The 25,695-nt window shown below is 38.4% G+C and overlaps 1 protein-coding gene across 1 annotated transcript in view; it reads right to left on the reverse strand.

Annotated features, from left to right (window-relative positions):
- ABCA12 (ATP binding cassette subfamily A member 12) overlaps window positions 1–25,695 on the reverse strand; it is a 188,299-nt gene that overhangs the window by 112,726 nt on the left and 49,878 nt on the right. The window contains exons 3-5 of the mRNA XM_070458427.1: window positions 15,451–15,604; window positions 3,868–3,959; window positions 1,791–1,888 (exon numbers count right to left, since the gene is read on the reverse strand). Coding sequence (XP_070314528.1) covers window positions 1,791–1,888; window positions 3,868–3,959; window positions 15,451–15,604 — 344 coding nt within the window. The remainder of the gene's footprint in view (window positions 1–1,790; window positions 1,889–3,867; window positions 3,960–15,450; window positions 15,605–25,695) is intronic.

The raw sequence follows: 25,695 nt of genomic DNA on the forward strand, positions 1-25,695 counted from the left end.
ATTCATCTATATCTCTTTCCTAACATTACATATAAATTCACTCCAAAATGATTTCTCTACTTATTCTTGCAAGGGTTGCAGAAAGCAGTAAACAGAAAGAAAGAGGAATCAGAGAGATTGCTGACACAGGCATCAATATGTCATTCTAATTTTTATATCCTTTCTCTGCTCCAACTACTCTGAAAATATGTATCTACACATAGAAAATTCATTTTTTACTTATCTCCACTGGATATATGACTCTGTGCTGCCTCACATAATTCTGAAATTTTATTCCATCTGAGAAAGAGAACCTGGGAATTTCAATACAATACAGTGTTTTGTTTTGTTTTGTTTTGTTTTTGAGAATAGCATTGCTATTTTAGCTATTAAAGAATTTAACTGATATAATACAAGTCTGTTTGCTTCTAGTATTAGAATATAGAAGAATTGGAATGAAATAAAATTATAAGTAAACTAAAATTATTAGAATATGGAAGAAATGGAATGGAATAAAATAACTTTTCCTAGTTTACAGCCTGATGTGATTTGTGGAGGCTTTATACTGGAATTAAGTGGGCACGTGGTGCGGTTTCCTCAGTTACACAGGGTGATTTAGGTACCTCAACTATTATATAAACCAGGATTTCAAAATCTAGACTGAACTGACTGTGAAGTTTCAGTCTTATATACCAACCAGCGCTGGCAGAACTGCCTTGATTTGGTGCCTTTTCCATACATTTTGAATTGTTCTTTGGTTTGCTGACATAAACAAGTTTATTAAGGTGCCTCAGTTATACATAATGTCAATTCAAGGGGAACTAATAGACACATATTAAGTAGCAGGGGTTAAGGTCACCGGAATATGAATAACATGAATAAAGATCAGAGTTATGTCTCCATGTTTCAGATGGAAGAAATGTCTACTAGATAAGATGTGGCTGTATTATTAAAATTCTTGTGTGAGTGTGTGTGTGTGTGTGTGAGAGAGAGACAGAGACAGAGACAGAGACAGAGACTGAGAGAGAAACAGTCCCTCTATGGCAAAATGTTGAAAGTGATCTCCTCTTAATTTCTGAAGAGCATGCAAAGCAGGACTCAAATGCCCATGGGCCAGCCAAGTAACTTAAATGTATGAATCTGGTTGGATGAAACACCATAAGGAAAAGTGGGGATTTCAGTTAACAGAAGGGTACCTCTTCAGCCTAAAGACATTCAAATTCGATTTCTTACAATCCTCATATATGTGCACACATACACATGTAGCTCATAGGTTGCCAGTATACACCTCTGAAAATGATGTTTATCATTTTGCAATCTGGAATCTTAGAGAGGAAGATGAGTAAACCAGACAGAAATCCATAGGTAAGCTCTTTAAGCCATGCTAAGGAAAGGGATTTTATTACTTTGGGGAGATACTTTTTATAGCTCCAATTTTTCCAAAAGCATTATTAGTATGGATGAGGCAGCAAGTCTGATGGCTGCTATAGCTTCATTTGCTTTCATACAGCATTTTTTCTTCCCTGCTTCAGAAAATTAAAAGATCACACATAATGCCACCCTATTTTTTTTTACCAAATGAAAATCTTAAGTTCAATTAGGGGACTTAACAGGGAAGTAAATAAATATCCAAGACTTTAAGGAATTTAGAATGTCTCTAAATTAAGCTTTTTATCAAAGAGCTCCTAAGAAAAGAATCTCTCTGAGATATTACTCCAAATGGGAGTACTCTTCCTATCCTCTATTAATCTAAGAGGTGTTTGTTTACCTGCTTTTTATTATGAGCCCAATATAAAGCTGATTGAAATTACCTTTTCCAAACTAAGAATCCGGGCAAGCACTTGACTACCATTAAAAGTATCTGTTCCAGTACTTTCCAAATCAGCACTTGGACTAGGAAATATTGTGGCTGTTGTAAAAAGAAAGAAAAGATTAGCAAAATAAACACATAACTCTCTCTCCTTCTCTCTCTATCTCACAAGAATCCATAAATATCACTTATGCTTTCATATACTCCACAACAAGAAATGTGTTCAAATATGCACCTTCCATGAAAGTTTCCTACTGACAAAATGCTGAATTCCATCAGTTTTTCCTTTCACATAAAACTGATGGCTTTGGTCTCCTCTTGGGTTCTTTCCAATAATTCTAGATGTCATTTGCTTTCATTCCAGTTTATATCATTAAACTTTATCACCAATATTATTGCCTAATAAACGGAATCATTTCAGTGCAAGCCTAAAGGATCTGAGGTGCCTCCACTAGCCCCACAATCCATCACACCCAACATCTGGTTGAAGAATTTGCCAATGTGCAATGCACATCTGGTGATAATGGGTTTTTTTTTTAATTATTCAATTGGGAGGCTAAAATCTGCTTAAGATCATAAATTCTCTCCTCCCCAAAGTGGTTTTTGAATGATATTTCAGATCAAATAAATGGGAGGAAGCAATTAGTCCAGAATACAGTATACTTGAATTAAGTAATTCCCAAAGTGGTCTCATCCAATACCATTTATAATGTGGCACAGTGTTCTGGGTTAGGAGCATTAGCTGGAAAAGTATGTTCAGATCTATAGCATGGAGATTCATTAGCCAGTGTATTGACTTTTATAAATTTTGGACAGAAATACTTTATTATCCTCACACCAAAGAATCTTAATACTCAAAGATACAGTGACCAACATCAGCAGGGCCTAGACTTTGTTAAAATGCTCATGGGGCTGAAGAATTTACATTCCTCTAGACCAAAGCAATACATTTGTGAGATGAGTGGCCAGAAATATAATCCATGGCTACTGCACAAAGCAAAGCTAACTGGACCACAACAGTATGATCTTATTCTTCTGTTCTTTAGCCTACTCGGTCAGACACCCAGAGATCCCTCACCACAGCATGTTAACTTCTCAAAACCACTCACAAACATATTCCTACTACAATAACAAAGGATTTTTTTTTCATGTGGCTCATCAACTTAGATTGGAATGTTAGTGTCATAGAATCTTAAACATTACATGGCATTTTTAAAGGCTCTTTTTTTTCCCCCAGAGCACCAATCATAGTCTGACATAGAAGAATCTCTGTTTTGTTCACTAATATATCTCCAATAGCTTGGACAGTACCTGCACGATAGCAGGCACCCAATGAATATTTGCTAATGAATATGAAACAGTCCTGCTGTCTTGAGAGTTTATTCTCAACGTGTGGCTTCTAATGACTGTATCTCAGGAACATCTGTAGCAGAAGCACCTGAGCAGAAGGTTCAGGAAGCTCAGCATGTGGGTATTCTGCACACTAACATCTGAGGGCCACTGGCTTGGCTGTGAATGAAGGAAGTACACAGGCATGATGAATAACGGTGACCCTGAGAGGTGGAGTCGGGGGAAGAAGACTATTAGCTGGCAAGTCCCACCTGACAGTTGCTCTAGTACCAGCTCAGCTGGATGACTGCAACAGGGAGGGTGCTTAACCTTGCTGGGCCTCATATTCCTCACAAATAAAACGTAAAGCTCAGACAAATCTCTGAGACTCCATTCAATATGTTTTATTGCTGGGCATTCTAGCCATCCCAGTGTCATTTAACTGTAGACAATGGAAGAGTTCCTGGTCAACTGTGGGAAAGTGTGTAATTCTCAACATTACATTAGTACCATTTAGGCTTTTGCTCCTGAAGAGTATCACAGTAATAACTTAATTTCCAATTATTCTCAAGACCTTTGCATAATTGCACCACCACACTCAGGCAACTGTAAGGAGTGTTTAGATCTCTCAGGATAGGCTAGGCACTCCATCTTTGCTTGAATTGTTAAAAGCACAACTTTTAAAGATGAGACCTTTTCTGGCTGTTCCAAAAGGCCTGTTCTAAACTGGACAGAAGAGGATAGCTTACCCAGTGATGCGTGCCTTTTTGGTGGAACTTCAGTACTGTGGAGTGATAAATTGCTGTCCTTCTCCAGGTTGGATGACTTTCTCAGAATTTCACTAGAGAAGAAAAAGCAAGAACTCTGTATCACTCACATTAATTTCAGTTAGTTACAGCAATGTATTACGTGGCAGATTCCAGGGCTCTCCTAGGACTTTCAAATTTTTAATCTACTTTCTAGGATTTTATGACAAAACTTACCACACCATATATCAATGAATATATAAGGCATCCTACAAAGTAAATTTTTCTCCAGAGAAAATGGCCTAGATAAGGTTGAAATCTTTTTCTTTTTTTTACTATATTCTTACAGAAAAAAAGGACATAGAGCTAAACACTGAAAATCTTTATGATATATATATATTTTCTTTTAAAAAGATGGTGGATCCCAAACAGATGGGAGTCAAAAGCTGCTTTGGGTACTGAAGTAAAGGTCTGCTTATTTGTCAACCTTTAAAGGAAAACAAGTTTTCTATGTTAAATTAAAGATGGCATTTTGAGGATTATCAAAGATGAATACTTTCAAGAAAGATTCAAAGAAGAAGGGGCAGAACACACATCTATGGACTATCTAGTCTGAGCTAGGTACTATGGTTGGTGTTATGGCAGGTGGCACCAGATGTCAAAGAAAGAATGATGTATGCAGTGTTTTAATTTCACTGAATGTATCAAGGCTGTAAAGATAGCATATGATGCCAGGAATCTCTGTACAACATGATTACACCACCTTTTGGCAGAAAACACTATTGGACCATCCCACAATTCAGCCATCTTCTTCTTCTTTTTTAAAACAACTTCCTGTTTATTATTTTTAAAATAGAAATAATCACATTTTATTGAAAACTTGATATACCTAAAGTAAGTTTCTGAAATAAATGTATCTATTTCAAGAATAAAATAAGTCCAGATGTCTGGAGTGAATAATGTGAATTTTGTCTGATTGTTTATAAAAAGCTTACTGAAGGTACATAAGAACAGATATAAAAAGACAAGAGCAGAAAAGCAAGAAGTTCTGCTTGCTACTGTGGTTTGATTTGACTTCCTTTTTAGAAACAATATCCGAATCCTGGTTCCAGGGTACTTTATGATTTATAATTGGAAAAAAAAAATCTCTTTTTTTCCCCAGTGTGTCCTTTTAATAAAAATGATAAGAAAAGGTGATATTTGTCTTTATTCCCTAGTGTTCTTCCAGTATCCTCTATAAAATGTACTGGTTGCTCCCAAAGTTCTGCATTCTTAATGTATATTTGAATTATTCATGACCATGACTATATTCCTCTAAATCTTCTTATATTTGGATGGGAAAACTGTTCAGATAAAAATAAGAACTGACCTGGACCTTTTCCCTTCTCTCAAACGGAAAGTTTTAGACAGTTTGAGAAAGTCAGTTTCACTTTTCTTTTTCTTGACACTTTTTTAGTTCAGCTTGAAATACTGTAAGGAGTACTACTGAATATCAACACATTGTGAAAATAAAGGGAAAGCTACCTTCATAAAAATTTTAAGGAACAGGGACAGCAACAAAAACCAAAGGGAAAGCAACAAAGATCAAAAAGAGCAAAGAAAGAGCAAGAGAAAAGACAGTAATAAATGGGAGTGGGGGAGGTGATAAGAAACTAAGGAAGTATGAGATTGGAGAAGCAAAAGCTCCATTTGCTCCACAGAGGACATCTTGCCCATTTCCCCACATTCACGTAAAAGCCCTAAAACTACTCCTTCAAATATTCTTTCGACACCAAAGACAAGCTCATACCTTTCCCAGCAAGCTACTGGCTCAGCAGTTCTGAACTTACTCAACAGAAAATGGCTCCACTGGACAAGGAAAATTCTGGAGGCTTCTTTTCTAACGGGACCTGCCTTGACCAGGAAGTGGCCACAGTTACCTGGTGGTCCATGCATCCCATGTTACAGGAGTGGGGAGGTGTTTCGCCTCCTCTTAGGTGGTCCTGGTGTGGCTGTTTGCCAGGGAGACAGCATGGGCTATCATACGTGCGTTGCAGTTCATCATCCTGAAAATTTCCCCGGTTTATTTTGTATTTACAGTATGTAGTGTGATGGCATGGGTACTCTGTCACTGCACAACTACTATCTGTAAACTCAAAACGGAGACCACAAAGTAAATGTGCAACAGCAAGCATTGCGGGTAAAAAGACGAATTAAGGCTATTAGGTGAAATTCAGTTTATCTCCTCCAGGAAAGGTAATTGGTTCTTTTAGCTCCCTATTAAATTGCTAAGGGAGGACAGGAAGGTAGCCAGTCTTACTGAGTTCAGGGTAATCTCTGACCATGCTTATAGACAGAGAACTCTATGCTTCTGAGACAACGAATGGATTTCCATTATTTCACACAATTTAAGCCCTTTGTACATACTTAGTTTATATCAATTTTAAGTGTACTATGTTTGCTTGTGTACCTGTTCCTATCACTTTTCCATTTTAGGCTGTGACATCTTTGGAAGTAGGCACTATGACGATCTTTTTATTTGAAACATCTAATACGGTACTGAACCATAAAACTGAATAGCTGATTAAATAAAAATAGACGGTATTGCCAGGGTGTAGAACTTTGGAGTTAGTGGGTATCTTTCAAATTCCATTTCTGCCTCTTCCTAAAAAATTGCAGCCTCATCTATAAATTAGGAAGGATACACCCACCTTGCAAAGCTGTCATGAATATTGTGTGAGGTGTGTTTATTGAGGTCCTATTGGGGTCCTGTCATCATAGATACTCACCAACATTAACTGTCAAAGTGCCCACAAAGATGGTACAAAGACACAACCTTCACCATCAGTACGCAGCTGAAGCCCCACACTTATGTATCTATGGTCCTCACAAGATCCTTCTAGAATACTAGAAGCTTCAGGATCTCTGGACACCAAATGGATGCACTCTTCTTCATAAACTGGGGCCTGCACACATTGGCTGGTGAGGTGGGAAGAGGCAAAGGGCCTAACCCAGAGGTTTATAACCCTTTCTTCATCTGTAAATTTAACTTCTTTATCAGCTTACTCATAAGAGGAATTCACCATTTGAAGGAATGATCCATTTTCTCTTTGGCTGTAAAATTCTTAGGATGAGTCTATCTACAGTGCACTCTGTTGGCAGATGGCTCATGACAAAGACTGAATAATGAAGAATATCATTTGGAAGAACAGATAGCTAAGGAAGCAGCATTTTTATTTATTTTTTGTTCTTTTTAATTTTAATTTATTGTTTTTATTGACAGATAATTGCTTTACAGAATTTTGCTGTTTTCTGTCAAACCTCAACATGAATCAGCCATAGGTACACATATATCCTCTCCCTTTTGAACTTCCCTCCTATCTCCCTCCCCATCCCACTCCCCTAGGTCGATACAGAGTTCCCTGAGCCATAAAGCAACTTTCTGTTGGTTATCTGTTGGTTATTACATTTGGTAATGTAAATTTCTATGTTACTCTTTCCACACATCTCACCCTCTCCTCCCGTCTCCCCATGTCCATAAGTCTATTCTCTATGTCTGTTTTCCATTAGTTCAGTCACTCAGTCATGTCTGACTCTTTGCAACCCCATGGACTGAAGAATGCCAGGCTTCCCTGTCCATCACCAACTCCCAGAGCTTACTCAACCTCATGTCCATTGAGTCAGTTATGCCATCCAACCATCTCATCCTCTGTTTCTCCATTGCTGCCCTGTAAATAAATCCTTCAGTACCATTTTTCTAGATTCCATATATGTGTGTTAGAATATGATATTTATCTTTCTCTTTCTGACCCACTTCATTCTGTATAATAAATAGGTTCTAGGTTCATCCACCTCATTAGAACTCACTCAAATGTGTTCCTTTTTATGGCTGAGTAATATTCCATTGTGTATATGTACCACAACTTCTTAATCCATTCATCTGTTGATGGACATCTAGGTTGCTTTCATGTTCTAGCTATTGTAAATAGTGTTGTGATGAACAATGGGATACATGAGTTTTTTCAATTTTGGTTTCCTCAGGGTATATGCCTAGGAGTGGGATTGCTGGGTCATATGGTGGTTTTATTCCTAGTTTTTTAAGGAATCTCTATACCATCTTCCAAAGTGGCTGTATCAATTTGCACTCCCACCAACAGTGTAAGAGTGTTCCCTTTTCTCCACACCCTCTCCAGCATTTATTGTTTGTAGAGTTTTTGATGATGGCCGTTCTGACTGGTGTGAGGTGATATCTCACTGTAGTTTTGATTTGCATTTCTCTAATAATGAGAGATGTTGACCATCTTCTCATGTGTTTGTTAGACATCTGTGTGTCTTCTTTGGAGAAATGTCTGTTTAGGTCTTTTCCCCACTTTTTGATTGTGTTGTTTCTTTTTCTGGCATTGAGTTGTATGAGCTGCTTGTATATTTTGGAAATTAATCCTTTGTCAGTTGTTCCATTTGCTATTATTTTCTCCCATTCTGAGGGCTGTCTTTTCACCTTGCTTATAGTTTCCAGTTTTCCCAGCACCATTTATTGAAGAGGCTGTCTTTGTCTCACTATATATTCTTGCCTGAAAAAAGCAACTTTTTAAAATAGCCTGGTCTGCCTCCCTGTTTCACACCTGGCTGTGCAAAGACCCTTGGGAAAGGAAGCACCCAAAGAAGGCAACACATGCATAAACATAATTAACCTTACACTGTATCCACCACACTTATTCATAAACTCACAAACATTCATTAAATTCCCAGGGCATATGGGGGCAAGACAAACAAACAAACAAACAGGGACTATACTATGTTAATGGTAATAGCTAAGGAAGGATATGGCCAGGGATGATGACCACACATGACTGGGGGTGCTAAATTAGAGTTATCATTTGCATTTTGTATAGAGCAAGATCCTAGAATCATTACCTAATTCATGGCTCTTGCTACCTTAAAATCTTTTTGTTCATCCTTTCACTACACTAGTGGTTTCCAACTGGGGGCAATTTCTGGCCCCTCCCCTGCTCCCAGGGAACATTTGACAATATCTGGAGACATGTTGGCTGTTACACTGGATAGGAGTGATGCTACTTGTGTCTAGAGGCCAGGGATAAGGGTAGAGACCAGGGATGCTACTAAACGATCTACAATGCACAGCACAACAACAAAGAATTATCTGGCCCCAAGTAGCAATACTGTACTAGGCTGTGATGGAGAAGTGGACTTATTCAATGACAACTCACTCCCCACCAACTCCCTAGGACCAACTCAGGAGATTTAAAAATCCTATTCAGGAATTTGGAATAGGTATAAGGAAGTCTGAGAGAATCTTTCTCATACTAGATACCTCTGGGAGGTATATTAAGGCATTATGCAAAACTTTCGGAGCCTCTTGAATCCAGCATGTAAGCTCATCTAGATACAGAAAATTCAATCTTCTGGGTGAGGCAAGAAAGGCTGAGTCAGATCTTCAAGTGGCCCATGGCATCATTTTGACTTTTACCAGACCCAGTTCACACGTCCGGTACCACGGAGATGGTCAAGAGCATTGCCTCTCAGATGCTGAAGAAGTGGATTCTGGCTCTACCACATTTACAGTGCTTTACTTCAAAAGGGACTTAATAAGGGAACATCTTGGATTCAAAATGTTAAATTTAAGATACTGGGGGGGAAACTAGGCTGAGTAGTTTTTCTTCTTCTCAGACATGTCTACCAACAGTTCCATTTGGGAAATGTCACATTTATAGATATCACCATAGCGGTAGGATTTATGCACTTATACCGAATGTCTTTGTATTTCCTGTGAGTGGGAAAGACTACCTGTGTGGGTGGCATCCATGTGCACCATGGTAATTCTGTCTTTGAAAGGAATTGCTTCTAGGAAAGACACATATGGCAAATCCTAAAAAGAAAATTCTGACATTTTTTTTTTTGTCTCTAAGGATTAGTTAAACTTATTCTATTTTTCATTTTCCCCATGAAATATAATTATACAGGTAATGCAGTGACACCTGGAAAGAAGGTGTGAAATATGCTCCAGGCCCAGCTCTGACTCAAGCTTCAGATGACAGGCATTACTAACTTTAGGGACAAATAAGAATGTTATAATGGCATTGAGGCCTCCTTGGTTATACAGTCGTACTTCCTGACTACCACCAAGCAGAAGTCATTCACAGGAAAATTTTAACTTTTTCATAATTTCTTGAATTTCATCCTCAAGTTCATTCCTTCAGGGTCTTCCAGGATTCAGATATAATCCCTGCATTCCCATGTTCAACATGCACCTCTCTTCTAGGTGGCTCACTTGCCAATCAACAACCAGTCAAGGTGTTAAGATTTAGAAATGCCTTAATATGTTGCACTGTCCTAGGGCTTTTTATATTCTTTGGAGGGACTTTGGAGATGTTATATCTGAGCTAATACATTTCTAAAAGTTTTCAGAGGCACCGTGATGGGGCAGATGAGGAAAGGTCTTGGGGGCAGATGCACATCAGAAGCACGCAGAATAAGGGGGAGGAGACAACATTGCAGGAGCTTTCAGATGACCCTGTACATATTATGTTCTACCTAGCCCTGACACAGGGAGATTAATCTGGTAACATTGCAAAGGAATTTGTAATTCTGCCGTCACAGTCAGTAGCAAAGCTGTCTGCCTATTCCTACCATTCATTTCTTTCTTAGGTTCTGAGATTCTTTTTCGATGTTGTTGTTGTTGTTTAGTCACTAAGTAGTGTCCAGCTCTTTTGCACCCCCCTGGACTATAGCCCGCCAGGGTCCTCTGTCCATGGGATTTTCCAGGCAAGGACACTGGAGTGGGTTGCCATTTACTTCTCCAAGAGATCTTTTCAGCCCAGGGATTGAATCCCACATCTCCTGAATTGGCAAGCAGATTTTTTTTTTTTTTTTACCACTGAGCCACCAGGAAAGCCCTTCTTTTTCTGTCTCAAATACACCTTCCTCTAGTCCGGTAACTGCCACCCTATCTGACCTTCATGATCTCACCCATACAGGTCTCTGGAGAACTCTTCTGACATCTCCCCACCCAACCCTCTCTCCACTCCAATAAAATATCCAAAAGTCAGGTATATTCTTCAGACAGAAACAATGTCTCAGAGTGCCTATATAACTATTCACCATCTGTTGTTTTTTTTCTGTCTAATGTTGTAGGCACCATGAGAAGTAAACAAATAGTCATCACATTTACAATGTGACAGATTAATTTACCTGTTTAGTAGTTTTTGTCTTTCTCCCACCAGATTTTAAGTTTTTATGGGAATGTGCCTTAGTCATCTCTGTATCCACAGTAACTTGAATAGTCTCCAGCACATGGTACATGTTCAATACACTCTAAGTCAACGAATTAACAATTTTGCTTGCATGGCAGTTAAAGACTTCTTCCACTTTGTTTTTGATAAATGATGTTTTTCACCTTTATTTTTATACAAATACTCACTAAAATGATTACTAGATGGTTATACATTACTCTGAAATTAATACAGTTATGAGACCTAATACATCTTACTTCATGTTTATAGTCAGAGGAGGATGCATACCTGTTCTACTTCCAGTTACCCTAGATTCCCAATAACATCTTTAGTTTCTAAACACATCCATATTTTTCACTACTAAACAAAAGCCTTGGTACTTAAAAAAAAAATGCCTCTGAATAGAATCAGATTAGCTGTGTTTCAGGTTCTATAGGAGCCATTCAATAATCCAAGCAAAGGTATGAATTTGGACACCATGGGTCATGGATGAGTGTCGACACGACAGAAACAAGGAGTAAATCCATAGAGGCAATTCCCCAGCAGGAGCTGCGGGAAGGCTGAATTGTTTCTCCATATAATGACCCTGTGAGCTCTGCAAGATGATCTTTGCCATTTGCCAGCTGAGTGAGCAACAGTGCAGCCAAGAGCTCCCGCCGCTCTGATGTATTCTTAGAGGCCGTGCAGGGACGAGGGACCATGAAGGTAAGTCCCATGATGCTGGCTCATCCCTTGTGCAAAAGAGCAAGAAAACAATACATGTAATCATTTCTTCTTTCAGACAGCTCGTTACAGTTGATGCTGAGTTGATGATTGAATTTTTTTAAAACCACCTCATCCTGAGGCTAATGCTTAAAGAAATGAATTTAATAACAGAAGACTGGTGCTAATGCAAAAACGCATCAAAACACCTGGCAACTGGCCAGCAAGTAGTGACCTCGGTGTGATCATGTCTTCAGAAGAGCATTCTATTAAAATAAACATGGTGGGCCTCCTGTGATAAGGCCAAAGATAGCATTTCTTCCCCCTCACTTACAAAACAGAAAAGGAAGACTGTTTTGTTTCTTAATGTGGCTATGCTAGTGAATCTCTCTTCACCAAAGGGAAGCAATTTAATGAAATGACTTACCCAGTGTGGAACGGCTTACCTAGTAACCATGTCCCAGTCTCACTACATGGCTATATAATACATAAAAATTAATAGCATGGTGGGAGATATCATTAATGCAATTTTATTAGTGCATGTAATTTCCAAATTAAGCTCCAATTACTTGGTAGTTTAGAGAAAATACTGAACATACAGCAATACACAGCTTGAACTCAATATAATACCTGGAGATTAGAATAAAAGTGAAAAAAAGAGATCTGATCAGCTATCTAGAGAATAACCAACAGAGGGTAAAAAATAAACTTGGACTTTAATCTTAGCTCTAAAGTCAACTCAATGGCTCATCTCAGGGGGCTCCATGAATTTGGTCCTCTATTACATTACTGAGGACCCATATACATTGAAATATACAGAAAAATACTTTTTGGGGGTAGTAATGTGTATAGATAGACTTCTTAAATATTGATAACTATTCTCCTTGTTGTTACTTAGTTCTTCATGAGAAAAAAAAATACAAAGAAGAGAGCGCCAAGTGGATCCAGTTTGTAAATAATAGACATTAATTTTCCTCATATCTTCTCTAACACTTGGTTCACGAAATGTCCATCTCAAGCACAACTTCAACCATGGAGGTTTACCTGATTACATCAGCTGAAAGCTCTCTTTCTACTTTAAATATGGAGGATGTCTTGCTCCAATTTCCTCCTGGCATTCTTTTTTTGCACTATCTCCTATTATCACTCATTTAACATTTACCTTCTCCTGCTAGCCCAGATGGTAAAGAATCCACCTACAATGCAGGAGACCTGTGTTGGATCCCTGGGTCAGAAAGAAGGGAATGGCGTCCCACTCCAGTATTCTTGCCTGGAGAATCCCATTAACAGAGGGGCCTGATGGGCTATAGTCCATGGGGTTGCAAAGAGTCAGACACGACTGAGCAACTAACACTTTCCCTTTCACTTTTTTCCTGCTAGAACACAGGCATAAATCATGCCTAACTCGTCACTCACACAGGGACACAGAGACTGTGAACTAGTTGAATGAATAAAGTATTCATTCAGTTTATCTCTACATTGAGTACCCAGGGGGACAATAAGCTCTAGTCATCTTTTGGTCTCCTTGCAGAGATACACATCTAGTTGCTAGTTGAGGTAATGCTTGTATATGCTTAGAACATTAGTCTCATAGACAATATGTAATGTCATTTCCCTGTTTAAAAATTTCCAATGGCTTCTCATTATACTAAAAACAGAAGGAAAATTTCTTCTGTTTCCTCACCTGTTTGATTATTCATGCTCTTTCCCTGGGGTTTTTCATTTTTTTCAACAAATCCCCTGCCCCTTTCATCATCCTGCACTATGTTCTATTCATATCATATTAGGCAACTTTCTGTTCCTCTAAATGATCAAGTGTGTCCCTGTTTCAGGATCACTGACTGCTTCTTTGCCTGGGACTTTGTCTTCTAGATGTTCATATGCTAGGGCTGGCTTCTCCTGGTCCCTGTTGGTCTCCACTCAGATGTCACCTTCCAACAGAGGCCCTTCTTTTGCTATCCTATTTTGCTATTTAATTCTCACCTTTCAGTTTCTACCTCTTAATTTGCCCTATTTTCTTGCCAGAGCATTTACTATTATCAGTGACTATGCTATTTATTCATTTGACTGCTTTTTTGCTTTTCCATTAGAATACAAGTAACAAAAGGGTAGAGAATTTGTTTGGTTCACCTCTGTATTACAGTGCCTAGAATGGTGCCTGGCACACAGAAATTTCTCAGCCATTATTTCTTGAATATATTGATAAATAAATCAGTGAACATCAGAGCGCTTTATGCATAAAGAGTAAATAACTTATTGACACAATAAAAACTGGTGTGAATCAGCAACCCAACAATTACGTTGTATCTCATTTCCCAAAATAATTCTTGACGTGTTGATATTTTATGTTAAATAGCTTGTAGTTACTTACTCCCTCAAAGTAGTACCCATACTAGCTGATGATAAAAATCATGATAATATTAAAGGAGAAATGATGCTACATGCCAATGAATTTAAATTAAAATTTGAGGGACCAAGTATCTCTGATTACAGATAAATATAATCTTTTCATAAGAAACACACAAAAGAATCTCTACCAAAATAATCTCATGGTTGATTCAGATTACAATGTTATTAGTTCTACAAATGGCTAGGCTCTTGACTCTTTAGATTTAAAATCTCAGGATGGAAAACTGAGGTTGCAAATGGTCTAGAGTCCCTATCTTTATTCTTCAGCTTCTTCTCATACCATAAAATAAGACACATTAACCTCATTTAAAGGTTGTTCTTCAATTAAGTATACTTCCAACTTTATTACTTTGATTTCTAGATCCCTTTATTTGCATTTCCTGGTTTCTGTTATATACAGAAGTACCACATAGAAGATAATATCCCTGACCTTGTCCTACATGTGATGTTTGTGATCGAGTCTTAGGGCAATGCCACTGACACTTTGAGGTGGGACAGAGAATCTCCAAGGGAAGTTAATAATGACTGCCTGGGCTATGCAGTGGTTTTTTTTAATTGGAGTATAGTTGATTTTTTTTTTATAGTTAATTTTTGGGGGCTTCTCTGGTAGCTCAGTTGGTAAAGAATCCGTCTGCGATGCAGGAGACCTGGGTTGGATCCATGGGTCCAGAAGAGCCCTTGAAGAAGGAAATGGCAACCCACTCCAGTATTCTTGCCTGGAAAATTCCAGGGACAGAGGAGCCTAATGGGCTTATGGTCCTTGGGGTCACAAGAGTCAGACACAACTAAACAACCACTGCAGTTGATTTATAATGCTGTGTTAGTTTCAGGCATACAGCAGAGGTGTACAGATGTGTATACATATAAGCACCTTTTCCAAAGACTCTTTTCCCATATAAGCCATTACAGTCTTGAGTAGAGTTCCTTGTTCTTACAGCTATCTGTTTTATATATAGTAGTGTGTATATGTTGGATCCCGTCTCCCAATGTGTCCCTCCCTCTCTTATCCCTTAAGGGAGCATAAGCAAAAACTGAGTAATTTATCCAAAGTGGATTATGCCTAATTCCACTTAAACATGGTAGTTCCAGTTTGTAACCACTTTGTTCTTTCATATTTAGATCATCACATTTGTAGATATAGAAAACAAAATTGTATATCTAACCTAGGATGGCTTCCCATATATTTCGTAAGGAATCAAGACTTGATCTCTCAAAGCAACTGAATACACTTGGGAAATGCCCCTACCTGTCTTTAAATAGTGCACTGTTAATCCCTTTCCTGCGAAGCAGGTCCTGCGGCCCATAGGGTGTGTCTTTGCATTTAGAGTCTGTGTCACAGAGTAGGGTTTGCAGGAACGGGAAGAATCCAGTACTTGGGAGGTTTCGAGGTGCGAGATAACCTGAAAGTCAAAAAAAAGTAAACAGTAATTAAATCACTATGATGTTTCCTTGGGAAGGGAAAGAAGTGCAGCAACTATTTTGTGAAATTATCTTCTGGATTATGACTGCTTGGGTCCCCTATGTATTCAAAGACTTTAAAACGCTTGTTGCCCCACAAGTTTCTCTTCCTGGGATTTATTCTAAGGAACTAGCTGCAAGAATGTTTGCCAGAGTGTTAACAATAAATCCATATTATATTATTCATATAATAAAATACAATGCAACCAATAAAAATGTCAAATAATATAGATATTTATAATACAATGCCAATTTAAAAGAGTAGATCAGAAAACAGTATGACCAGAATAGCCATAATTTTTTCAAAAATATATAAATACATGTAGTATATTAAAAAATCTGGAGCAGGACTTCCCTGGCGGTCCAGTGGTTAAGACTCTGTGCATGGGGTTAAGACTCTGGGGAATGGGTTTGATCCTTGGTCAGGAAACTAAGATTCCCACATGCCGGGTGGCAAGGTCAAATAAACAATAAATAAGTTTTAATAATAAAAATAAAAAATAAGTTCATTCTCTAAGTCTGTGAGTTTGTTTTTATTTTGTAAATAAGTTCATTTGTCTCATTTCTTTTGAATTGGAGGAATCTTTTTTCCTTAGTGGTCTATTTCACATGACCTTGTTTACTTTCATTTGACTATATATTAACTATTTTTTCCTACAATATACATATCTTCTTTTGTAATCAAAGGAATTATAAATGCAGCCAATCTTCCAGGTACAGGAAATATTTTTGATGTCCTCAAAATTTAAAATTATCCTATACACACAATATTTTCTTCCTATTTAAAAATGAATAATAATGATATGAATGAATATGCAGATTTTCCCTAATATTAAAGACACAATTATTGTAGCAGTTAACAGGTTTTATAACCTTTAACATTTGCTTTATAAAATATGATAATGGCATACATGAGTTAAGACAATATGCAAGCTGTGAATTACAAAAATTAGGTTTGGTACTAAAACACTGGCTTCCTCCCTTTGGGGACTACAGATACAATGAATTTTCAAAAAAGCTTTAGAAACCATGAGGATAATTCTGACCAAAGACTGAAAAGTGAAACCTTAAGTTTCTCATGAAACTATTAAAATGAGTGGCAGTACAGATGTTTTCATTATAAACATAAAGAAGAATTAAAAAAAAAAAAAGAAAAATATAGAGCAATCAGGCTAAGCATGCATTATTAATAGAAATAATAATAAGTAGAAATTTAAATAACTTAAATACAGATATATTTTTTAAAATTGAAAATAAAAAGGAAGAGGTAGTAGGAAAATTGACCGGGAAATAACAAAAGAGGAAACAAAAGGGAGAGACTGAAAGATGCAATACTGTAGATTTTGAACATGGAGTAAAGAGCCAAAAGCCAAGGAAAGTGGGCAACCTCTAGAAGCCAAAACAACAGAGCCTCCAGAAAGAATGCAGCCCTGCCAACACCTTTACCTCACAAAGACTAAATAAATCTTGGACTTCTGAACTCTAGAACGGTAACGTAATAAGTTAGTGCTTTTTCTAAGTCACAAAGTTTGTGGTAATTTGTTACAGCAGTCACAGGAAAAACTAACACAATAACACCAGTATGGATTAAAGTTTTGAAAATTCAAACGAAATTGGAAAGAAATCCACCAGACTACTCATTACTACCTTCTCAGAAGCTTCTTGTTCTGACAGCAGAAAGACCAGGGTCTTCCCTAATATTAAACAAGTGATAACTGGAGTGAACCTTCAGTGTTTTCATTGTAGCACAATTCCCTGAATAAGCTCAAGAACAGCAAACTGCCTGTAAGCGGTCCACGTCACTCTGTCACAGCATTCTGCCATACAAGACCTCCACAGTTCTGCAGTGGAATTTCACCAGGTCACCCTGTTACACAGATCCCACCTGGAACCGCTCACTCGGGGTAGGAGGTTATTCCTAGTCCATCTCAAGCACGTGCAGGCGGTCGTCAGAATGGAAGGCAGGTAGAAGGGCTACAGACGACCCCTCTCCCCTAAAGCACTCATCAGGCAGATGGTGTGACTGGCCTAGTGCTGAAAACAATGGCAGTTCAGCCGTAGGAACAGAGCAATGGAGGAGAAGAAGGGAAAAGATGTCAGGGGAAGAAGGTCTAGGAAGAGGTGGAACGTTACATCCAGTGTTACTTATTCTGGCACTAATTACAATTTGTAAATTATTAAAGAAAAAGTTGAGAGAATTTAAACCTACAGCATTCCTTGATGTGATTAATAATAGATATGCCTGTTTTATAGGAAAATTCATTAAGGAATCTCTTCAGAAACAAGACCCCACTGTGTTCAAGAAGTATAGACAGTCCACATTTCACAGTTTTTTGATAATTGATATTTAACCTGTTACAATGGGTTCAAGGAAAAGAGGAATTGACTGACGTGTGTACCAAGTTAAGTTAACACAGTGTTGTGCAGAACATGAACTGCTGGAATTATTTATTTTACCATCACCTTTTAATAAGAACCATATACTCATTAAAATAAGAGAGTCTGTGGCAACAACAGTAACACTGATTTATTAAGCACCTATTGTATCCCATGTAGCTTATTACAGGGAATGGATGCAAACCAAACATTTTTAGTAGTAAACTACCAGTTAACTAAGCTTTTAACTAAATCAAATTTAGTTGTCATTGTTTTAAGAATGAAATAGGCATTATAAAAAGATCCAGTTTAAGAATTTTAAAAAAGATACTTTGTAAAGAATTATTATATCCATCTATACATCTATGTTTATCTAGAAAGAGGATCAAGTTTGGTTTTCCTTTCCCTTGATGCACAAATGTCCTTATTCAGGACAATATTGGTGTGTGACATTATATAAAAAGAAAAGCAGTAGTTGTCAAAGTGCAAGCCCTGGCCCAACAGAACCAGCATCACCTGGAAACTTTTTAGAAATGAAAATTTGAGATCCTACCTCAGATTTACTTCACCAAAACCTTTTTGGGCATGGGGTTCAGTAATTTTTATTTTAATAAGCCCTCTAGGCAATTCTGATGCACACTAAAGTTTAAGAACAGTAAGATTAGATTACTGACAGGCTTTATTTTCTTGGGCTCCAAAATCACTGCAGATGGTGACTGCAGCCATGAAATCAAAAGACTCTTGCTCCTTGGAAGAAAAGCTATGAGCAACCTTGACAGCATATTTAAAAGCAGAAATATTACTTTGCTGACAAAAGTCCATCTAGTCAAAGCTATGGTTTTTCCAGTAGTTATGTATGGATGTGAGAGTTGGACTATAAAGAAAGCTAAGTGCCAAAGAATTGATGCTTTTTAACTGTGGTGTCGGAGAAGACTCTTGCAAGTCCCTTAGACTGCAAGGAGATCCAACCAGTTCTTCCTAAAGGAAATCAATCCTGAATATTCATCACAAGGACTGATGCTGAAGCTGAAGCTCCAATAATTTGCCCACCTGATGCGAAGAGCTGACTCGTTTGAAAAGACCCTGATGCTGGGAAAGATTGAAGGCAGGAGGAGAACAGGATGACAGAGGATGAGATGGTTAGATGGCATCACCAACTTGATGGACATGAGTTTGAGCAAGCTCCGGGAGTTGGTGATGGACAGGGAGGCTTGGCCTGCTGCAGTCCATGGGGTCGCAGAGTCGCACATGACTGAGTGACTGAACTGAACATTAGATTGCAAACTTTTCCATTAGAGTTAGATAGTAGATATTTTAAGCTGTGGGCCATACTGGCTCCATCACAAATACTCAGCCCTGCCACTGTAGCATGAAAGCAGCCATAGACAATATACACAAGAATGGGCCAGCTTGCATTCCAATGAAGTTTAATTTACAAGAAAAGGCAATGGACTGGATTTGGTCCATAGGCTGTAGTTTGCTGAACCCTCGGGAGGATTACTTCTTACATATGTCCTTCTCCCTCTCCTGCCTCATTCTTTTTTTAAAAAAATTATTTATTTATTTTATTTATTTGGCTACATCAGCTCTTCGTTAGGGACTCTCTAGTTGTCATGTGTGGCATTAGTTGTCCGCAGCATGTGGGATACTAGTTCCCTGTTGTTCCATCACTCAGTTGTGTCTGACTCTTTGCCACCAATGACCTGCAGCACGCCAGAATTCCTTGTCCTTCATTATCTTTGGAGTTTCCTCAAACTTATGTCTGTTGAGTCAATGATGCTATCCAACCATCTCATCCTCTGTCACCTCCTTCTCCTTGTGTCCTCAATCTTTCCCAGCATCAGGGTCTTTTCAAATGAGTCGGCTCCTCGCATCAGGTGGCCAAACTATTGGAACTTCAGCTTCAGCATCAGTCCTTCCAATGACTATTCAGGACTGATTTCCTTTAGGATTGACTGGTTTGATCTCCTTGCAGTCCAAGGGACTCTTGAGTCTTCTCTAGCACAACAGTTCAAAAGCATCAATTTTTCAGTGCTCAGTCTTCTTTATGGTCCAACTCTCACATCCATACATGCCACTGGAAACTCCATAGCTTTGACTATACGGACATTTGTTGGCAAAGTGATGTCTCTGCTTTTGAATACACTGTCTAGGTTTGTCATAGCTTTTCTTCTAAGGAGCAAGCGTCTTTTAATTTCATGACTGCAGTCACCATCGGCAGTGATTTTGGTGCCCAAGAAAATAAACTCTGTCACTGTTTCCATTTTTTCCCCACCTATTTGCCATGGGACCAGATGCCATGATCTTAGTTTTTTGAATGGGATCAAACTTGCATCCCCTGAATTGGAAGGTAGATTCTTAATTACTGGACCACCAGGAAGTCCCTCGTTCATTTCTTGCCTGCACTCATCCTCACTCCTTCTTTTCCTCTTCCCTTATCTCAACTAATCTACTTACTCTTCCCTTTTTTCTATTTCTCAGTCTTTTGTCTTTCCTTTCCACAACCACCTTCTTGTTTCCATTTCTTCTTTTCTCTCCTCCTCCTGCTACTGCCCTTTCTCTCACCTACCCCTCTATCTCTTTACTCACCGACACAGCCACAAATGCATTTTTCCCAAGATCCTCTCTTATTCTTTTTTCTTTTTCACCACTACAGAAGGATTTTTGCCTACTTCCATAATAAATTTAGGAGCTTGTTGCTTACTGGCACTATCTATAGAAGCACTATTTTCTACTTATTGTATTTTTAGAGAAAGAAATGTCACAGCCTTTTTGGTAATGAAGCTACTTCCATTTGACATCATTAGGCTCAGAAAGCATTCTGTAGGCTGCCTTGGTGACATTTGTAAATATTATAATAATGGTACAATTGGAGAACTTCCACTGTGTTTCTTTGTGTTTTCTCAAAGCAGGTCAGAACCCAACCTAGGTGATTTTTTGTGTTTTCAGGTGAAAGGAATTTGTTCTTTACCCTAGTGAAGAGGTGAATGATAAATTTTGGAATAAAACACTGACTTTTAAAAATATGGAGTTATTCATTTGAGGGGTTATGTTTTTCTTAACTTTTTGGATACAGGGTCACATTTGTAGAAAAAGTATCAGTCCTTCTAAGCAGGCAAATGATAAGTCGCCTTGTGAAATACCACAGCAACCATCTGTCACTATGACAAGCACACAGAATGGGACAAACATTTCTAGAAAAATTACCTACAAATGATCAATTAACCTGATATGAATTAAACAAATATGGGAAAGAAAATGAACCTCAGAAGTAAATATGTAATAATTTATTTAAGTCTTTTTCTTCTTCCAGTTTTTGAGCAAATTTTCTTCTCAATTACATTGTAAAAGACATACTGAATATTATGAACGACAAAAAACCTGACATTTCAAATTGTCAGACACTACAGGACTGTCTTTGTTCTCCCCCACATGCACTTTTCACTTAGAGGATCAGCTTGTCCTGATCCTGTTCCCCTGCCCATCACAACGTAAAATCAAATACAGCAGATCTTTCTGACTTCACTCCTTCTGAAAAACTGCTTTTTATTTTTTACCTTCATGGCCCAAAAAGACCTTGTATGTGTGCGTGCTAAGTCACTTCAATTGTGTCCGACTCTTTATGACCCTATGGACTCTGGCCCACCAACCACCTCTGTCCGTGGGCTACCCCAGGCAAGAATACTGGAGTGGATTGCCATCTCCTCCAGGGGATCTTCCTGACCCAAGGATTGAACCCACGTCTGCTGCATTTCTCCTGCACTGCAGGCAGGTCTTACCACTGAGCCACTGGGGAAGCCACAGAGGCCTTAGCTTGGGGTTAAATACTGATAGGACTGAGAATCTTCAGAGACATCAGCTCAATAAAATCACCCTTTTGAAAGACTAAAGAATAAGCCATGTGAAAGAAAGAAAAGTTCTAACATATTTCTTAGCACAATGCTCGGCACATTGTAAGCAATTATTAATTATATTAATAAATGAATCAATGAGTAGATGAACCCCTGAGGGTCAAGTAAGACAGAATGATTTAGAATTTTAACATAATATACATCCTTATTATTTGTAAGACAAAGTTTCCAATTTTATCACCCAATTATAGTAAGTTCAGAGGATAACAATGGATATATTAACAGTAAGCTCAGTGGATAAGTACAAAGGGTAATATTGCATTATATTCATGTGTCTTATAAAAGTAGATAGATTGATATTGATTAATGAAATCAATAACATTTATTGTTACAGGCCCTTTAGTTCTTGGTTTCTACAAAAATCTAGCTAGTACACATTGACATCTCTAACACCAACTGCTCAGGTTATTATCCACAAAGTGAGTTCGTCCATCATCTATTAAATAAAAGTTTACTGAACAGACACTGTGTGGCTAGCACTGAGGAGGTGCTAAGTAAGGTTCATTCTTCTATTAAATTTCCTTTCATTTAAACATTTTAAAATGTAACTCTGGGTTATTTGTGTGTGTGTGTGTGTGTGTGTGTGTGTGTGTGTTAGAAAGAAAACAAATTAGTGTCTGATTTCAAAGCTCATCATGGTTTTAGTAAATAAAGTGCATATAGAAGTCACTTGTTTTCCTGAAATGTCAGAAATACTATGTATAAAATATAATTGAAAATATATAGTGAAATATTGGTTTAAAAAAAAAGATTCACATTTTGACAGAATTAAACAGCTATCATTTCATGTGAACCCTGTGACAGTTCTATAGGATAGGTAAGGCAAGCGTACACCCACATTTCACAGATAACCGCAGAGAAACCAAACAATTTCACTCAAGGTCACATGAAAAACAAGAGGCCAGGGATGGATCTAGAACTATATGACATAGGACAATAATGAAAAACATATTTTGTTCAGTTAAGTTTTGGTACATCTTGGAATTAACAGACTGAAACTTTGAAGAACAGGTACCACCTCTGGTTTTGCTGTTGATTCATTGAATTCTTGGGGCAAATTAATCTCTCTATATCTCTATTTTCACATCTACCAAATTGAGGATAATGGGCCTTGCCACCTCATGGGGCACAAGGAAGATTAATTAGATAAAGCTTGTGTAAAGCCCTATGACCACTAAGGAAGGAAAGGCCACACAGAATCATGAGTTACCGACGCTCACTGTTGTTGCAACATTTGTCTAATTCACACACAGTGGCTAGGGTTCAGCTGTTCTGCCTGGCCTCTCATCCCTGTGCTGGAAACCAATGGGTGGATAAGAGGATTGCATGACATGTTTCTCCCCCTAGTAATTCATAATGTGTACCTGTATCAACTGGTGTAGTGCTTCAATTCCTGCATGCTCACTGGGTGTGGTGCCATGACACATCCTTCCTGATTCTCCCCAGACAAGTCTTGCTTCACAAGTGCTTTCCCAAGTTCAAATCCATTGGCAAATGTAGACTGTTCCTGGCAGTGAGGGCTGAGGCACAATGCCTAATCCTTAAAGTGGTGGGTAAGGAGGTCCTATACACAAAAGGCTGGCATCTGTATATGTCTAATGGCTAGAGCTCCAACACTTTGGCCACCTGATGCGAATAGCCAACTCATTGGAAAAGACCCTGATGCTGGAAAAGATTGAAGGCAGAAGGAGAAGAGAGTGGAAGAGGATGAGATGGTTGGATGGCCAATCAATTGAATTGAATCACCAATTTCATGGACATGAACTTGGGCAAACTCCAGGAGATGATGAGGGACAGGGAAGCCTGGTGTGCTGTAATCCATGGAGTCGCAAAGAGTCAGACATGACTTGGCAACTGAACAGCAACAAACTGGCTAGAGTTATTGAGAATAAGAACAGACTTTGGGTGACTGAGATGGCATTCTGCATCCTGGGATCCTTCCCACATCTCCCACACTCCCTGGAGCTGCTTCTAAGGACCACAGTCAATGGATTTTGAAAGATGCAAAAAATATCCCTGTGGAGACAATTCTGGGCTCTGGCTATGCCATTGCAGACATGAGAGGAAGTAGGGAATGATTTCTGCCTGCTTTATATCTTTGGCTTATTATTATTATTGTTTTTTAAGATAACAGGGTGAGGCAATTTGGACTAGGGATATTGCAATCTCTTTGGATGTTATCTCTTCAGTCCTCAAGGTACACACTTGAGTTGATGGTCAGTCAAAACGGTTCCATAACCCACATTACTAAGTTTTTGGAACAGAAAGAACAGCCCTCCTTTCTGAATATTAAGGGGACCCTTCTGGGTGATGGCTTCCAAAGGGCATGGTCTGATCTATTCAAATCATAAACAATGATTTGATTCAAGGCTAGGACACACAACAGGAACACATATATGCTAGATAATAAACTCCCACATGGACTGACTCTGGAGAAATTTAAAAGTAAGAATATCCATAATACTATTAAAAAATATTCCCACTTGGCAAAGAATGTTGAATTCTACAATTCATCTTGGGTGAGTGGGGTCTGTTTGTCCTGTTAGATGGCCTAACCATAACCAGTATTTTGCCTTTCTGAAACTCGTCTTTTAGGTAGAGAGACTCACAACTGTGTTTTTAAAATCTCCCTGACTTGGCCATTCACAAACAGAATCTTGGCAACAGTTTTATTTGCTTCTAAGTTAAAGTTAAAAGAAAAAAAAAATTAATCCTAACTCCTCATTTCATTGTAGGACATTCTTCCTAATAAGCTTAATTTCTTAATTCTCTCTGGATATGGTTGACCAGGAAAGAGCCTTCTGGCCTCTGGGGCAGGGTTGATATGAAGCTGGGTATGCATTGGTATGACTGGGTGGATTGGTCATATCAAAAAGACCTGATAGAGAGGTGGGCTGAGAGCCACTGTGCTGAGCCACATCAGTTGCAGCCTCTCCCCTAAGACATGCTCCACTCCCACACAGATCCAGAAATATCAGCGAACATTTAGCAAAAAGAGGCGGTAGTCCAGAAGAGTGATATTTCTTCCAGCGCCACCACATCTGCTCTGACTTGTGAAGGAGTTCTGACTGTGCTAATTGTTAACTATGCTGCATAAAAGCCAGGTACCCAGGTGGTTAACCCACAAAGCCTGCACTTTAAGAATGAACTGAGGAACTGATTCCTCTCTCCATGTGATGTTTGGGATTGGGGGAGTAGGAAGAAGGAGAGCATCAGGATTTCCATCAACTCTGGGACCAAATGAGTTTAGGAAAAAGAATTTATTTCCTTTCTTTTTCTTGTTTCTTAAGGTAGCACTGGCTCCTATCCTGCAAACGAATGTTCCATGGGGAAACAGTGCCTTAACCCATTTTCTCATGAACTCCCAACTGAAAAGGGACCTGGAACTAGAAAGATTTCCCCCTAGCCCCCACCTGCCACTTCCAGTAGTGTTATTTTTATATAATGAAATGTACTGGCTTTGAGTCTCACCATACTAAAATTCCCGTCACCAAGTTAGCTTAGATAGAGTAAGTCAGCAAACACCCTAGTATTTATTTGTGGGAGTCCATCACACCTGTGCTTTACAAACATGGGGGTCCTTCAGCAAAACCCAAGCCACTGTTTGGAGAAGGGAGTTTCATTCCAGAAGGATTCAGGGAGGCTTTTAAAAGTACACACTCTATAATGGAAAAAAAATAAGGTAATGAGGAAATCTGAATGAGAGCAAACAAAGATTAAGAAAAAACAGAATCAGCACATAATAG

Source organism: Odocoileus virginianus, chromosome 30 (assembly GCF_023699985.2).
Source record: "Odocoileus virginianus isolate 20LAN1187 ecotype Illinois chromosome 30, Ovbor_1.2, whole genome shotgun sequence".
Classification (NCBI taxonomy): Eukaryota; Metazoa; Chordata; class Mammalia; order Artiodactyla; family Cervidae; genus Odocoileus; species Odocoileus virginianus.